General features: G+C 36.5%; 1 protein-coding gene across 1 annotated transcript in view; it reads right to left on the reverse strand.

Annotated features, from left to right (window-relative positions):
• Window positions 1-6,054: 6,054 nt before the first annotated feature.
• The window catches only part of tspearb (thrombospondin-type laminin G domain and EAR repeats b), a 34,192-nt gene continuing 22,410 nt past the window's right edge, over window positions 6,055-17,836 (reverse strand). The window contains exons 10-14 of the mRNA XM_041807567.1: window positions 16,033-16,091; window positions 15,675-15,851; window positions 11,042-11,220; window positions 7,146-7,247; window positions 6,055-7,062 (exon numbers count right to left, since the gene is read on the reverse strand). Coding sequence (XP_041663501.1) covers window positions 6,909-7,062; window positions 7,146-7,247; window positions 11,042-11,220; window positions 15,675-15,851; window positions 16,033-16,091 — 671 coding nt within the window. The 3' untranslated portion in view covers window positions 6,055-6,908. The remainder of the gene's footprint in view (window positions 7,063-7,145; window positions 7,248-11,041; window positions 11,221-15,674; window positions 15,852-16,032; window positions 16,092-17,836) is intronic.

The raw sequence follows: 17,836 nt of genomic DNA on the forward strand, positions 1-17,836 counted from the left end.
TGATATTTATGATATGTGTGATATTTATGATATATGTGATATTCATGATACATGTTATATTTATAATATATATGTGTGATATTAATAATACATGTATGTGATATTTATGATATATATGTGATATTTATGATACATGTTATATTTATAATATATATGTGTGATATTTATAATACATGTATGTGATATTTGATATATGTGATATGCATGATATATATGTGATATTTATGATATATGTGTGATATTTATGATATATATGTGATATTTATGGTATATGTGATATTTATGATATATATGTGATATTTATGATATATGAGATATTTATGATACATGTTATATTTATAATATATATGTGTGATATTTATAATACATGTATGTGATATTTGATATATGTGATATTTATGATATATATGTGATATTTATGATATATATGTGATATTTATGATATATGTGATATTTATGATATATGTGATATTTATGATACATGTTATATTTATAATATATATGTGTGATATTAATAATACATGTATGTGATATTTGATATATGTGATATGCATGATATATATGTGATATTTATGATATATGTGATATTTATGATATATGTGATATTTATGATACATGTTATATATATAATATATATGTGTGATATTAATAATACATGTATGTGATATTTGATATATGTGATATTTATGATACATGTTATATTTATAATATATATGTGTGATATTAATAATACATGTATGTGATATTTGATATATGTGATATTTATGATACATGTTATATTTATAATATGTATGTGTGATATTTATAATACATGTATGTGATATTTATGATATATGTGTGATATTTATGATATATGTGTGATATTTATGATATATGTGATATTTATGATATATGTGTGATATTTATGATATATGTGATATTTATGATATATATGTGATATTTATGATATATGTGATATTTATGATACATGTTATATTTATAAAATATATGTGTGATATTTATGATATATATGTGATATTTATGATATATGTGATATTTAGGATATATGTGATATTTATGATATATATGTGATATTTATGATATATGTGATATTTATGATATATGTGATATTTATGATATATGTGATATTTAGGATATATGTGATATTTATGATATATATGTGATATTTATGATATATATGTGATATTTATGATATATGTGTGATATTTATGATATATATGTGATATTTATGATATATGTGTGATATTTATGATATATATGTGATATTTATGATATATGTGATATTTAGGATATATGTGTGTTATTTATGATATATATGTGATATTTATGATATATGTGATATTTATGATATATGTGTGTTATTTATGATATATATGTGATATTTATGATATATGTGATATTTATGATATATGTGTGATATTTAGGATATATGTGTGTTATTTATGATATATATGTGATATTTATGATATATGTGATATTTATGATATATGTGTGATATTTATGATATATATGTGATATTTATGATATATGTGTGATATTTATGATATATGTGTGATATTTATGATATATATGTGATATTTATGATATATGTGATATTTATGATATATGTGTGATATTTATGATATATATGTGATATTTATGATATATGTGATATTTATGATATATGTGATATTTATGATATATGTGATATTTATGATATATGTGATATTTATGATATATGTGATATTTATGATATATGTGATATTTATGATATATATGTGATATTTATGATATGATATTTATGATATATGTGATATTTATGATATATGTGATATTTATGATATATGTGATATTTATGATATATGTGTGATATTTATGATATATATGTGATATTTATGATATATGTGATATTTATGATATATGTGTGATATTTATGATATATGTGATATTTATGATATATGTGATATTTATGATATATGTGTGATATTTATGATATATGTGATATTTATGATATATGTGTGATATTTATGATATATATGTGATATTTATGATATATGTGATATTTATGATATATGTGATATTTATGATATATATGTGATATTTATGATATATGTGATATTTATGATATATGTGTGATATTTATGATATATATGTGATATTTATGATATATGTGATATTTAGGATATATGTGTGTTATTTATGATATATATGTGATATTTATGATATATGTGATATTTAGGATATATGTGTGTTATTTATGATATATATGTGATATTTATGATATATGTGTGTTATTTATGATATATATGTGATATTTATGATATATGTGATATTTATGATATATGTGTGATATTTAGGATATATGTGATATTTAGTATATATGTGTGTTATTTATGATATATATGTGATATTTATGATATATGTGATATTTATGATATATGTGTGTTTTTATGATATATATGTGATATTTATGATATATGTGATATTTATGATATATGTGTGATATTTATGATATATATGTGATATTTATGATATATGTGATATTTATGATATATGTGTGATATTTAGGATATATGTGATATTTAGGATATATGTGATATTTATGATATATGTGATATTTATGATATATGTGATATTTATGATATATGTGATATTTAGGATATATGTGATATTTATGATATATATGTGATATTTATGATATATGTGTGATATTTATGATATATATGTGATATTTGATATATGTGATATTTTTGATATATGTGATATTTTGATATATGTGTGATATTTATGATATATATGTGATATTTATGATATATGTGTGATATTTATGATATATATGTGATATTTATGATATATGTGTGATATTTATGATATATATGTGATATTTATGATATATATGTGATATTTATGATATATGTGATATTTATGGTATATTGTGATTTTTATAATATATGTGATATTTATGATATATGTGTGATATTTATGATATATATGTGATATTTATGATATATGTGTGATATTTATGATATATATGTGATATTTATGATATATATGTGATATTTATGATATATGTGATATTTATGGTATATTGTGATTTTTATAATATATGTGATATTTATGATATATGTGTGATATTTATAATATATATGTGATATTTATGATATATATGTGATATTTATGATATATATGTGATATTTATAATATATATGTGATATTTATGATATATATGTGATATTTATGATATATATGTGATATTTATGATATATGTGATATTTATGGTATATTGTGATTTTTATAATATATGTGATATTTATGATATATGTGTGATATTTATAATATATATGTGATATTTATGATATATGTGTGATATGTATGATATATGTGATATTTATGATTTATGTTATATTTATGATATATGTGATATATGTGGCAAAATCCTAAACTACAGAAACAATCATCAAAACAGTCTGACTTCTTGTTGAATAAGAATACTTGGCCAGAAAATCTGATCCTGAATTATCAGTAGTAAAAATGTCAAAAATTGGAACCAATAAAAGAAGATCATAATATTTAAATTAATCAGAAGACTGAGTTGACCATCAAGTTTTCTAGAGATAAAGACTTCTAAATCAGAACACAAATAAACCTAAAACAGGGCCATAGTTGAGCTGTTGTTCTGAAGTATTATTTAAAATATATCAGTGATCTTAGATCTGATCCCTGAGTATTAATTATGCTTTAACATTTATTAATCTTTTCTATTCCTCTTTATGAGCCATTGAAGATCAAGATTAAAAAGGTAAATATGCAAAAAAATAAAAAAATAAATCAAGAAATAGAAAGGCAAATACCTTATTACGGCACGGTATATAAAATTATTTTAGAAGCCAAATAATAATGACAATATTAATAATAATACTAATAATAACACTAATAATACAATAATAATAATAATAGGTCGTGGAACAGTGGACCAGCTTTACACTCTTGGCAGGGTCCTAGAGGGTGCATGGGAGTTTGCCCAACCAGTCTACATGTGTTTTGTAGACCTGGAGAAGGCATTCGACCGTGTCCCTCTGGGAATCCTGTGGAGGGTGCTCCGGGACTATGGGGTACCGGACCCCCTGATAAGGGCGGTTCGGTCCCTGTATGACTGGTGTCAGAGCTTGGTCCACATTGCCGGAAGTAAGTCGGACTCGTTTCCGGTGCGTGTTGGACTCCACCAGGGCTGCCCTTTATCACCGGTTCTGTTCATAACTTTCATGGACAGAATTTCTAGGTGCAGCCAGGGCGTTGAGGGAATCCGGTTTGGTGGCCTCAGGATTGGGTCTCTGCTTTTTGCGGATGATGTGGTTCTGTTGGCTTCATCAGGCCGTGACCTTCAGCTCTCACTCGAACGGTTCGCAACCGAGTGTGAAGCGGGTGGGATGAGAATCAGCACCTCCAAATCTGAGACCATGGTCCTCAGTTGGAAAAGGGTGGAATGCCCTCTCCAGGTTGTGAATGAGATCCTGCCCCAAGTGGAGGAGTTCAAGTATCTCAGGGTCTTGTTCACGAGTGAGGGAAGAATGGAGTGAGAGATCTACAGGCAGATCGACGCGACGTCTGCAGTGATGCGGTCTCTGCACCAGTCCGTCGTGGTGAAGAAAGAGCTGAGTCAAAAGGCGAAGCTCTCGATTTACCGGTCGATCTACGTTCCCACCCTCACCTATGGTCATGAGCTGTGGGTTGTGACCAAAAGAACAAGATCACAGATACAGGCGGCTGAAATGAGTTTCCTCCGCAGGGTGTCTGGGCTCTCCCTTAGAGATAGGGTGAGAAGCTCGGCCATCCGGGAGAGACTCGGAGTAGAGCCACTGCTCCTCCGCGTTGAGAGGAGCCAGATGAGGCAGCTCGGGCATCTGGTCCGGATGCCTCCTGGACACCTCCCTGGTGAGGTGTTCCAGGCGAGTCCCACTGGGAGGAGACCCTGGGGAAGACCTAGGACACGCTGGAGAGACTATGTCGCTCAGCTGGCCTGGGAACGCCTTGGGATCCCCTGAAAAGACCTGGACAAAGTGGCTGGGGAGAGGGAAGTCTGGGTCTCCCTGCTTAGGCTGCTGCCCCCGCGACCCGATCTCAGATAAGCTGAAGAAGATGGACGGATGGATACAAATAATAATAATAATAATAATAACAAATAATAATACAAACAATAATTACAATTAATAACAATAATAATAATAATAATAATAATAATAATAATAATAATAATAAATAATACAAATAATAATAATAATAATAATAATAATAATAATAATAATAATAATAATAATAATAATAAATAATACAAATAATAATTATAATAAATAATAATAATGATAATAATAATAATAATAATAATAACAAATAATTATACAAACAATAATTACAATTAATAACAATAATAATAACAATCATAATAATAATAATAATAATAATAATAAATAATCCAAATAATAATTATAATAAATAATAATAATAATAATAACAGAAGAAGAAAAAGAAACAAAGGTAAAATGTATTTTTTAATAAATTCTTACTGCAGTAATCATAATTATGACCAAACAATAGACAAAAATAATAAATATCTGTTTGGATATAAAATAATATTCTCAGTAAACATGATGATATTAAAAACACTCAGTCATGAACATGAGTGAAAATATGAAACATCAATATTTGACATCAGAACAAACGTCAGAATAAACAGGAGATAAACTTTTATTATGATGATAAATTTAAATAAACAAAATTCAGTCTCACTGGAGGATGGAAGATGAATCAAATACATTTTAAAAACGTTTTTGTTTAATTATTTAATCAGATTTAAAGAAATTTAATTTATTTTATCTATCTATTTATTTGTTATTAGAGAAGTAAATGCAGTTTTGCAGAATAAAACTTTTATAAAGCATTTAACCATTTAATGATCTGGTTGTGTCTAATTCCATCTCCTTTAATCTGAGTATTTGCTACATTTCTTCTTCTCTGACGGCTTCTGTCATAAAAAACTGAGCTTTTCTAAAACATTAAAATAGAAACTTTAAACTTCACTTTACCTTCAGATAAACCCAAACATTCAGATATTTTAGTCGTTCTGGCAGTTTTAATATGAAGTCCTTTCCTCCCAGTAAAAAGTGTTTCCTTTTGCCCACTAGAGGGTGCTGTCCTCCCGAGGCGAGCTTAACACCACTCTAAACTGTGTTTAAATCAGAGGTTCTCAACAGCTGGGTCAGGACCTGCAAGTGGGTAATGGACGGTCTACAGAGGGCCGATGTGGCCATGCATCCAAATCTGTTATTTAACTCTGTGTTGCCATGGTAACAGCTACATTTAGGTTGTTGCCTTGAAGTTTTGACTTTTTTTTTTTATCTCTGTTTCTGTGAAAACAACCCAAATGTAAAATAAAACGCATAGATGTGTGTCCTTCAGGGCTTCTGTACTGATCAGATTTTTTAACGTTTGTTTAGCCTCTGTTTTCTATTTAAGGTCCAAACTTTAACATTTCCTTTAAACTTGAGTGGTTGAACATCCTCTTAAGTTTGGGGTTGTAATTCTGACTGTGGAGGAGGAGGAGCCTGAGGACAGCTGCGTTAAGAACCGCTGGTTTAAACATGTTTGAGAAAAGTGCTTCACGCATTCATGGACTCTCCAGAGGAGTGAGTGTCGCTCTGACAGCATCTCTGCAGGCCTCCACTTCCTCAGCTCCAGGATGTTTAACACGTCTGAGCGGAGTCTTCAATGAAAGCCTCTTTACTTTGGTGTAGATGTTGGCCTGACGGTTCAGCAGCCTGAAGACCTCTCAGAGCTCCTACAGAAGGTTAAACTCCAACGGTCGGGACGGTTCTGATCCTGAAGGAGGCCACTCCAGGAGTCTAAGCAGTCCAACCCTCCGATGCTGTTGTCCTTCAGTATGTCCTGAGTCTGAACACTTTGCTGAGCCTGGAGGTGGCGCTGGAGTAGACCAGGAAGGAGCCTTCCTCTGTCCTGAAGTGTTCCCAGTCTCTGCAGCCGAACGTGGGCAGACTGTGGACCGCTACGAAGCCCTCGTATCCCTGCCACCTGGAGAACAACCCCCAAACATTCAGGAAATGACCCACGGATAAACTAAACACATACAGAGGAGCTCCAGCAGAGGTTCTCACCTGTAGATGACGCTGTTCAGAGAGTACGAGTTTCCGTCATGACTGTTGGCTACGACCAGAAACTTCTCGTCTGCAATGGTGAAGAACTCCCAGTCCACGGCGCTGAAAACAGCAATCAGTAGATTATGATCAAGTCTCTAAAGTTTAACTAGTAACAATCTTCTTTTTTAACCTGCAGCCCTAACCCAACACCAGTTAGTCGGAAAATCTACCAGCTAAATTCATGAGGATCCAGCTGCAGACTTCTACAACGGGGCCACCTCCACGGTAGGGCAGGAAGGGGCGTGCATTTTTGAAGCCGTGCTCAGATTGACCTTTATTTTTCCGCTTGCTGGCAGAGGTTTCTCATAGTACAGAGAACAGCTGACACCAGATGTTCTTAGATCTACTACAGAGAACAGCTGACACCAGATGTTCTTAGATCTACTACAGAGAACAGCTGACACCAGATGTTCTTAGATCTACTACAGAGAACAGCTGACTCCAGATGTTCTTAGATCTACTACAGAGAACAGCTGACACCAGATGTTCTTAGATCTACTACAGAGAACAGCAGACTCCAGATGTTCTTAGATCTACTACAGAGAACAGCAGACTCCAGATGTTCTTAGATCTACTACAGAGAACAGCTGACTCCAGATGTTCTTAGATCTACTACAGAGAACAGCTGACTCCAGATGTTCTTAGATCTACCACAGAGAACAGCAGACTCCAGATGTTCTTAGATCTACTACAGAGAACAGCTGACTCCAGATGTTCTTAGATCTACTACAGAGAACAGCTGACTCCAGATGTTCTTAGATCTACCACAGAGAACAGCAGACTCCAGATGTTCTTAGATCTACTACAGAGAACAGCTGACTCCAGATGTTCTTAGATCTACTACAGAGAACAGCAGACTCCAGATGTTCTTAGATCTACCACAGAGAACAGCAGACTCCAGATGTTCTTAGATCTACTACAGAGAACAGCAGACTCCAGATGTTCTTAGATCTACTACAGAGAACAGCTGACTCCAGATGTTCTTAGATCTACCACAGAGAACAGCAGACTCCAGATGTTCTTAGATCTACCACAGAGAACAGCAGACTCCAGATGTTCTTAGATCTACTACAGAGAACAGCAGACTCCAGATGTTCTTAGATCTACTACAGAGAACAGCTGTGTCCAGATGTTCTTAGAGCTACCACAGAGAACAGCAGACTCAGATGTTCTTAGATCTACTACAGAGAACAGCTGACACCAGATGTTCTTAGATCTACTACAGAGAACAGCAGACTCCAGATGTTCTTAGATCTACCACAGAGAACAGCAGACTCCAGATGTTCTTAGATCTACTACAGAGAACAGCAGACTCCAGATGTTCTTAGATCTACCACAGAGAACATCAGACTCCAGATGTTCTTAGATCTACTACAGAGAACAGCTGACACCAGATGTTCTTAGATCTACTACAGAGAACAGCAGACTCCAGATGTTCTTAGATCTACCACAGAGAACAGCAGACTCCAGATGTTCTTAGATCTACTACAGAGAACAGCAGACTCCAGATGTTCTTAGATCTACCACAGAGAACATCAGACTCCAGATGTTCTTAGATCTACTACAGAGAACAGCAGACTCCAGATGTTCTTAGATCTACTACAGAGAACAGCAGACTCCAGATGTTCTTAGATCTACCACAGAGAACATCAGACTCCAGATGTTCTTAGATCTACTACAGAGAACAGCAGACTCCAGATGTTCTTAGATCTACTACAGAGAACAGCAGACTCCAGATGTTCTTAGATCTACTACAGAGAACAGCAGACTCCAGATGTTCTTAGATCTACCACAGAGAACAGCAGACTCCAGATGTTCTTAGATCTACTACAGAGAACAGCAGACTCCAGATGTTCTTAGATCTACTACAGAGAACATCAGACTCCAGATGTTCTTAGATCTACCACAGAGAACAGCAGACTCCAGATGTTCTTAGATCTACCACAGAGAACAGCAGACTCCAGATGTTCTTAGATCTACTACAGAGAACAGCAGACTCCAGATGTTCTTAGATCTACCACAGAGAACAGCAGACTCCAGATGTTCTTAGATCTACCACAGAGAACAGCAGACTCCAGATGTTCAATCCCAAATGGCCCCCTACACACGACCCCTTTACTACCGAGTGTCACTCCAATGAAGTCACACTTGTAGCCGTGGAGGCTACTTTAATTGGGGGTGTATAAACATGACGGGCAGGAATGGGAGGCCCTCTTCACTTGACCGGAAAACGGAAGACCTCGTCGCCATGGCAACAGAAAGACGTCCCTGCTGTGTATGGCTGTTACGCTGAGGCACAGATTGCGACTCGCTAGGATCGCTGCCGCTTGCAGAAGACGCAAGTGTCTTCAGTGTTTGTTGGCTTTGAGGCATCAGCGAGAGGTAAATGCTGCCCTGCTGTGTATTTCGTTAACTTGATATATTTGACGGTACATAACTCAGAGAGAGCCTTCTACATTTAAGGGCAGCTACAGTATACTGACTCCCGCCAGTCACACAAAAACCGCAATATGCACATAGATTACCTAATTATTATCTTGTCAGCTAATTATTGTGCTACATTAACCATCTACCAGTATTTCAGCTGATCACAGTCTCACCTGTCTCACATTTTAAGGTGCCAGGGCTGCACAATCAAATCAAACGTCAGCAGAGTAAGAGTAGCTTGTTTCCTTTAATCTTTTAAACCACACTTTTTGTGATTTTCTGTCAGTGGGACAAAGGTGCGGGGAACATATTGGACACATGTGGCACTTACATTTATATGTTGTTTCCTCCCCCATTTAGGCGCTGCACTTCCTGCAAAAGTCGTCCAAAGTGTGCATCGATGCAGACTCGCTATTTAAAGGCCGAGCGGTCCACTCCATAGATATCTATAGTAACGGCCATTACTATAGATATCTATGGTCCACTCCCCCTCCACACATCGTGGTTTGGGACGGCCCCTTAATATGGCGGACCCTCCGCGAGAACGCGCAAACAGAGGGCTAGTGTGTAGGGAGAGTGTGTAGGGGGCGGTTTGGGATTGAGCCTTGTGTCAGTTTTCTGTGACCTTCTTTTCTCTTTTGGAGCATTTACGTGGCAGCGTCACAGCGCCACGAACAGGCTTGGCGTATATACTACAGCGTTTTTAGTCGTTTTCAGTGGTTCCGTGCTTACGCAGACATTTCCTGAAACGATCCCATATTTACAGAAAACTTTTTCAAAAGGAAACAGAAATATATTGTTTTGGTCTCTGTGTGGGCGGGGCCTGAGTAACCCTGAGAGGGTTAGTTCATCACCTCTCGCCCCACGGTGGCGGTCTGCAGCCAGATTCCTCCCACAGAATGAGTTGTGGGTCAGTATCCATATTTTAGTAAAGAGCATGTTACACTAGCCTCGGCCAGCATGCACAGCGTGAACCTCTGCTGCCGTTTCATTTATGTCTAAAAATCAAACAGCCATAACTGGAGCGCTGGAAGTGATTCATAGTTGAAGTTTTCTCCCTTCAGTGAGGCTGAGCTACATCAGGACAGAAGATCAGGTCAGGTCTCTGTAAAAACTCCTCTTTCACCCTCATTATGAACACAATCATAGCTATTATCATTCAGGATCTAAGAACCCAAACTCAGAACTATTGTTTATTTCACAAGCAGGTGAATCTGTTCTTTACTGGAAGTCATCAGAAGTTGGACTAAAGTAGCCAGCACGGATTCACCTCATCTACGTTTCAGAGTCTGACTGTTTTTAAAAAGTGTTGATGTCTAAACTGTACCTGACTCGGTAGCACCTGTGGTTCACAGAAACCTAAACTTCAGATCATTTCTCGTCTCTACTCCGTCCTAACGGCTGGACTGAGGCCGTACGTGGCCCACCTGTGAGTGAGGATGTCCTGGAAGCGGATGAAGGTCTGTGTGAGCGTGTTGAGCTCGTACACGGTCGAGTTGATGCTGTAGAGACTCGGGCCGCGCTCTGAGATCCTCTGACTGTTCGCCACGGCCAAAAAAAACCTGCCGTCGATCTGAAACGTCTCCCAGTCCGTGGCTCCGATGGTCTGTGGGGGAATGGATCAGAAATAAAGGATCAGACTTCGAGAACCTTTTGGTTCTCATAAATAATCACAAACAGGAGCTACCATCAGCTCACAGAGAACGCCATAGTTATCACTGATCCTTGAGGATTTGGATTAAACAGGTTTTAATTTTGAAAATAAAAGTAAGTCAAATGACAAAATCTGAAGGTATATCATTATAGACCAAGGTCTTGGCTGTTCAGCAATGTATCAGTGCAACCTCCTGATTTTGTAATTTATTTTTATAAAATAGGCATTTTTCCAGTTATTTCTTTACTTTTGTCAACACCGTCAGACACAATAAAACACCAATTATTTAATCTTTATTTATCTAATATGTATTTAGAGTTTTTAAATCATTATCTGGGATGCTTAGTACACATATATGCTGTTAAATGTATAATAATATTCACTTTTGTTCATTTTAGACTGTTTCACGTGTACAACTTTAAAAGATCTAACATCATACAACGTTTACTTTTAGTCTAAATAGAAAAAAGAATGCTTTTTTATTTAACAAACATATTTTAGTATTAAAAGAGACTATTACTTTAATAACTCAACAGCACTGAAGAAGCATATTGTAAGCATATTCATTTAAAACAAGTAAAAGTCCCTCTGACGGTGGTGACAGTGGCCTCATTACTACATACACTTCTGAAATGTACACCACTCCAGTCAATGACTTCCTGCTGAACAACTTTATTTAACTATTTAGTCCAAAAAATAACAATCCTGAGCACTGTGGTAAACACTTTTCAATGAATATAAGGTACAATGAAGCAATATCATTATTAAGAACCCCATCCTCATATAATCAAATATCAAACCATCATAGTAAAAATAAAGTCATTACCAGTAGGAATAATGAACGATCCACCACTGACATCATCTAAAACTGTCATCTAGCGCCCCCTACTCATAAAATAATACATTATATCCTTCTGTAAACTCACAGTGAATGTTGGATTTGGTTAAATGTTGTTGCATAGCCTAAAAGGGATATTGTATACTGTGTGCTATGTAGGTGGGTAGTAGGTGCTCTATGTGCATCCCAAATGACGTCAGCCAAATGAACATGGCATAGTAGTGAAATGAGAGAGGGAAGGCAACCCTCATCCCCTAGGGTGGACGATAGAGAAGAAATATAGGAGGAATTACATAAATAAAGATAAAAAGAGGTTAATGAAACATTACGGATCATATTGGTATTTATTGTGATCAACAATTATATTCTAGCCTCCGTTTAGGACCGTTTGGAGGTTTTTGTCACCACCGTCAGACAGAAAACCTGACGGAGGTGACGTCTGACGATGGTGACGTAAACCTACTCTTTCACATGATATGCATGAGTTGTTCACAGTAGCCATCTTGTTGTCCCTCTGTTGCTAGCTACTTCAGGCCTCTTCTTAAAAAGCAAACATTTATCTCATAATCTATTCAAATATTTTTTAGACAGAAGAGACGGTGTTGACATGTTATGGTTGTGACAGTAGCATTGTCCAAAAATATGAACAAGTTTAAGAGAAAATAGCAGCCTTAGAGGAGCTTGAGTGATCTTGAAGCATGCAGTAGAGCTGAAGGTTTGAACATGGGGTCCTCAGGAATGTAGCTGACCCTGTAGTCGCCTGATTTTATTGCTTTTTATAAATATCTGACGGTGTGACCAATATGTGGGGCACATTTTGAGCAACCACAAAATAATAGTAAATATTGTTAAAAACTCACTGTTTCTAGTTTTTAATACACATTATAATTTACTCATTCATGTAGTAAAGATATTATTCAATTCAATAATTACTTTTTGTTTTTTAAATCAAGTTGAATGATTATCTCCTATCTGAGCAATGGGCCAGCATATAATCATTAAATTAATAAAAAATAAAAATAAAGCTATAAAAGAACCTCACAAAGGATCCCCTGATTATAACCTTGATTCTTTTTATTTATGAAAATGTTTTTAATTTCAGACAGAAGTAGCACTTTTCTTAGTGTGTTATGTCATAAATATGCTCAAAGGACAAAAACACGGGCCTCCACCCCAGCTACATCCTCCAGTCCAAATATGGTTACTTCCTTTAACACAACCAAATCAATACAACCAATGGTAGCAGCTTCTCAGTCCCAGGCAGGCTCTCCCTAACACCCTCTGACCCTGAACGTACCATGGTTTACTGATGAACAGCCCTGTGTTAAAGAAGACCAGGAACCAGAGACCAAGACCATGAACATGTGAATAACCTGGTAAAACCGTAGTCTCCAGAGGGCCCACCATGTTGGTGCTGTCATCCACCTGAGAACGTCTACAGATCTATTTATAGCTCCATTACCGCTGCCGTAAACAGGCCCTGATGTTTCTGTCAGAAGTTGAATTAAAGGTTCATGACGCTTTAAAACCTTTTTTTGTGGTTTTAGAGCCAATAAACGTCTTCAAAGAGACGACCCGCCCCTCAGGATGAGTTTAGACAGCCTGCTGATGGAAACCCCCTCACTCTCTCTCAGGGTCATTTATTACACCGCTCTCTGGTTTCCTGAGTTTTAATTGGAGGCTTCAGTTTCCTTTAGAAAGAAATAGAAACATATTTGATCATGAATGTGATTTAATGGAGCATCTTCCATGTTCCAGGTCTGTGGTCACATTAATGTCTTATGATGGTTTGACCTTTAACAGGACGTCCGTTTGACCCAAAACTAGAGGATGTAGGAGGATGGGTGTCTACATCTATGGCTCTGTGATCACCTGATCAGACTCAGAGACCAGCATACAGTTCTGTGGAAAAGTATTTCCCCCTCTCTGATTCCTGATGTTTTTGCATATTTATCACACTTAAATGTTTCTGATCAACAAACCAATTTTAAAATCTCACAAAAACAACCCAAGTCAATACAAAATGCAGTTTTATAAAGGGAAAAAATCCAAACCTCTCTGTCTCTGTGTGAAAAGTAATCACCCCCCTTGTTAAATCATGAGTTAACTGTGATTAATCACAGTTTTTGGAAAGCTGAGTTCAGTTTCTCTGGCCACACCCAGGCCTGATTACCTCCAGATTAGCTGAATGTAGAAATCCCTTAAATAGAAGCTGTCAGACAAAGTGAAGTAGGCTACAAGACCTCAGAGAGAAACGCATCACACCACCATCCAAAGACATTAAAGAGCAAATGAGAAACAAAGTGACTGAAATCTATCAGTCTGGAAAAGGTTACAGAGACATTTCTAAGGCTTTGGGACCCCAGAGAACCACGGTCAGAGCCATTATCCACAAATGGAGAAAACTGGGAACAGTGATGAACCTTCCCAGGAGTGGTCGGCCAACCAACATGACTCCAAGAGTGCAACGACGACTCATCCAGGAGGTCCCAGAAGAACCCAGAACCACATCCAAAGACCAGCAGGCCTCACTGGCCTCAGTTAAGGTCAGAGTTCATGACTCAGCCATCAGAAGGAGACTGGGCAACAATGGCATCATGGGAGAGTTCCAAGGCCAAAACCACTGCTGACAAAAAAGAACACAAAGGCTCATCTCACACTTGACTGAAAACATCCTGATGATCCCCAAGACTTCTGGGAAATATTCTGTGAACTGACCAGACAAAAGTAGAACTTTCTGGAAGGTGTGCGTCCCGTTACATCTGGAGTCAAACTAACACAGCATTTGATCAAAAGAACATCATGCCAACAGTCAAACATGGTGGTGGCCGTGTGATGGTCTGGACCAGGACCTGGACCACTTGCTGTGATTGATGGAACCATGAATTCTACTGTCTACCAGAAAATCCTGAAGACCAACGTCCAACCATCAGTTCATGACCTCAAGCTCAAGCACTCTGGGGTTATGGAGCAGGACAACGACCTGAAACACACCAGCAAGTCCAGAATAACCTAAATGAAGGTTTTGGAGTGGCCCAGTCAAAGTCTGGACTTAAATTCAACAGAGATGCTGTCTCTGCCTTAAACGGGCAGTTCATGCTGGAACATCCTCCAGTATGGCTGAGTTCAAACAATTCTGTGAAGAAGAGTGGGACAACATTCCTCCACAGCGATGAGAAAGACTCATCAGCAGTTATCACAAATGCTTGATTTCAGTTATTGCTGCCAAGGATGGAACAGTCAGTTATTAGGTTCAGGGGGTGATTACTTTTTCACACAGGGACAGAGAGGTTAGGATTTATTTACCTTAATAAATAAAATCACCTTTTAAAACTGAATTTTCTATTGAGTTGGGTCGTCTTTGTGAAATATTAAAACTGGTTTGATGATCTGAAACATTTAAATGTGATAAATATGAAACCTCAGGAATCAGAGAGGAGGCAGATACTTTTTCGCGGGCCGTAGTAGTTTTACTCAGGGGGAACAGATCAGAGTACAGGACAAGGTTTGGGTTGTACAGCAGCAGTCCAGTCCAGGTGAGTTCCTGAGACCGTCACTGATCACTGACCGGGATGCTCTGGAAGATCTGGAAGCAGCCGTTCAGCCAGACGTAGACGGTGGAGCTGATGGTGGTCGTCTGACCATCGAAGGTGTTAGCGACTACCAGGAAGTGGTACGGTCCAACGGAGAAGAACTCCCAGTCATACGCTCCAGACGTGGACAGAGTCTGGTTCACCTCGAACAGCTGAGGAGACACAAGAGGGGGTAGGACGAAGTCAGACCAGACAGGAAAGGACAAGACACCACGAGATGGACAGGACAGGATTGTAAAGGCCCGACAAGAAACATGAAATCAGAAGAGGGTAGGAGAGGACGCAAAAACCTTAGAGAGGATGATGGGATATCAGAGCACAGCTGAGGCGTACCTTTGCGTTTGGGTTCCACCTGTAGATCACACTGTGGATGTTGTGGTTGGAGTCTCGGGCTGAGGACACGGAGAAACACGTTAGAAAGGGTTAACTTCACTAACCTCATCCTCTGGCTAACAAAGGTGACCAATAAAAACCTTTAAAATAAACCCATAAAAGAAAATTTGTAAGAGCACCTGGAGTGGAATTTCTCCTACGTTACTGTTTATAAACGTGTGAATGTGGACGAGATGTTTGGTGATGTTTCACTGGTGGATTATTGTTGCTACCGTTCTGTGATAGCAGGTTTATGTATGCAGCTCTGAGTCTGTGACAAAGGCAGCAATGAAGAACACATTAGAACCTTACAGAACCAGACTGCCTCTAAACGCATCATTTCATCATTTCCTTTTCAATCCTCTCACTGGAACGAAGAAACAAACATGATGCTGTCGTTAGAAACGTCACCTAACACTCTCATATCACACTGTTTAAGAACTATTAGGAATGTTTGGAACCTAACATAACGTAACTTAAAAAACCCACGTCATGAAGGATCATATCCTTTATTTATCCATCATGCTGTTCTGTGACTGAATCATTGAGTCATATCATAACCTTATGAGCGTCACAAACGTGACAAAATTAATGTCACATTCAGTTACATGACCTAACGTAACTGTGCTGTATCATGTCACGTTATTTTTGACATTATGAACGTAACATACCGTAGCATAATGCTACGTAATGTAACAACCTAACATAAAATGTAACATTACATCACACACCACTAGTTTTCTATTTTCTATGACAGAATCTTTAAATGGCGGCACTTTCATCTGTAGAAACGTTACCCTGCGTAATCCAGAAAACACAACATGTGCTGTAACATAACGTCACCAGACCTTTGCAACATAATGTAACATAACGCTACACAACCTAACATTCCACCAGGTAACGTTGAGCAACAAACCGTTTTCTAACGTGATGCAAAACAACACAACGCAACATAACGTTACGAAACGCAACGTCACAAAATGAAACAGAAGATAATGTAACAAAAGATATCAGAATTGTAATGAAACATAACATACTGTTAAATACCATGATATAACGCAACATAATGTTACAAAACACATCACAAAATGAAACAGAACAGAATGTAACAAAAGATATCAGAAACATATTGAAATGTAACATCCTTTTACATGTCATAATATAACACAAAGAAGCATAATGTTACAAAAGGAAACAAAACAGAATGTAAGAATGGAATGTAACGTACTGTAACATAACATAACCAGACCCTTGCAACATAATGTAACATAACACGCTACGCAACGTAACATTCCACTAGGTAACGTTGAGCAACAAACTGTTTTCTAACGTGATGCAAAACAACACAACGCAACATAACATTACGAAACGCAACGTCACAAAATGAAACAGAAGATAATCTAACAAAAGGTATCAGAATAGTAATGAAATGTAACATCCTGTTACATTTCATAATATAACAAGAAGCATAATGTTACAAAACAAAAGGTCAAAAACAGTAAGAATGGAATGCAACATACTGTAACATAACCTTAACTCCACATAACATAACATTACATAACGTAATGACCTGACATAATAAGATGTGATGTGGTGTAAGGTAGTCTGACAAAACGTAACATCACACAACATTATGTTATACAATGTAACATAATCCAATGCAGCATAAGTAATGTAGCATAAAATAATGATACATAACATGAACTTATGTAACAACATGGTGGACTGTAACACCACACAGTGCTTTGTTGTAGTTAAAGGTCTC

Source organism: Cheilinus undulatus, linkage group 15, assembly GCF_018320785.1.
Source record: "Cheilinus undulatus linkage group 15, ASM1832078v1, whole genome shotgun sequence".
Lineage (NCBI taxonomy): Eukaryota > Metazoa > Chordata > Actinopteri > Labriformes > Labridae > Cheilinus > Cheilinus undulatus.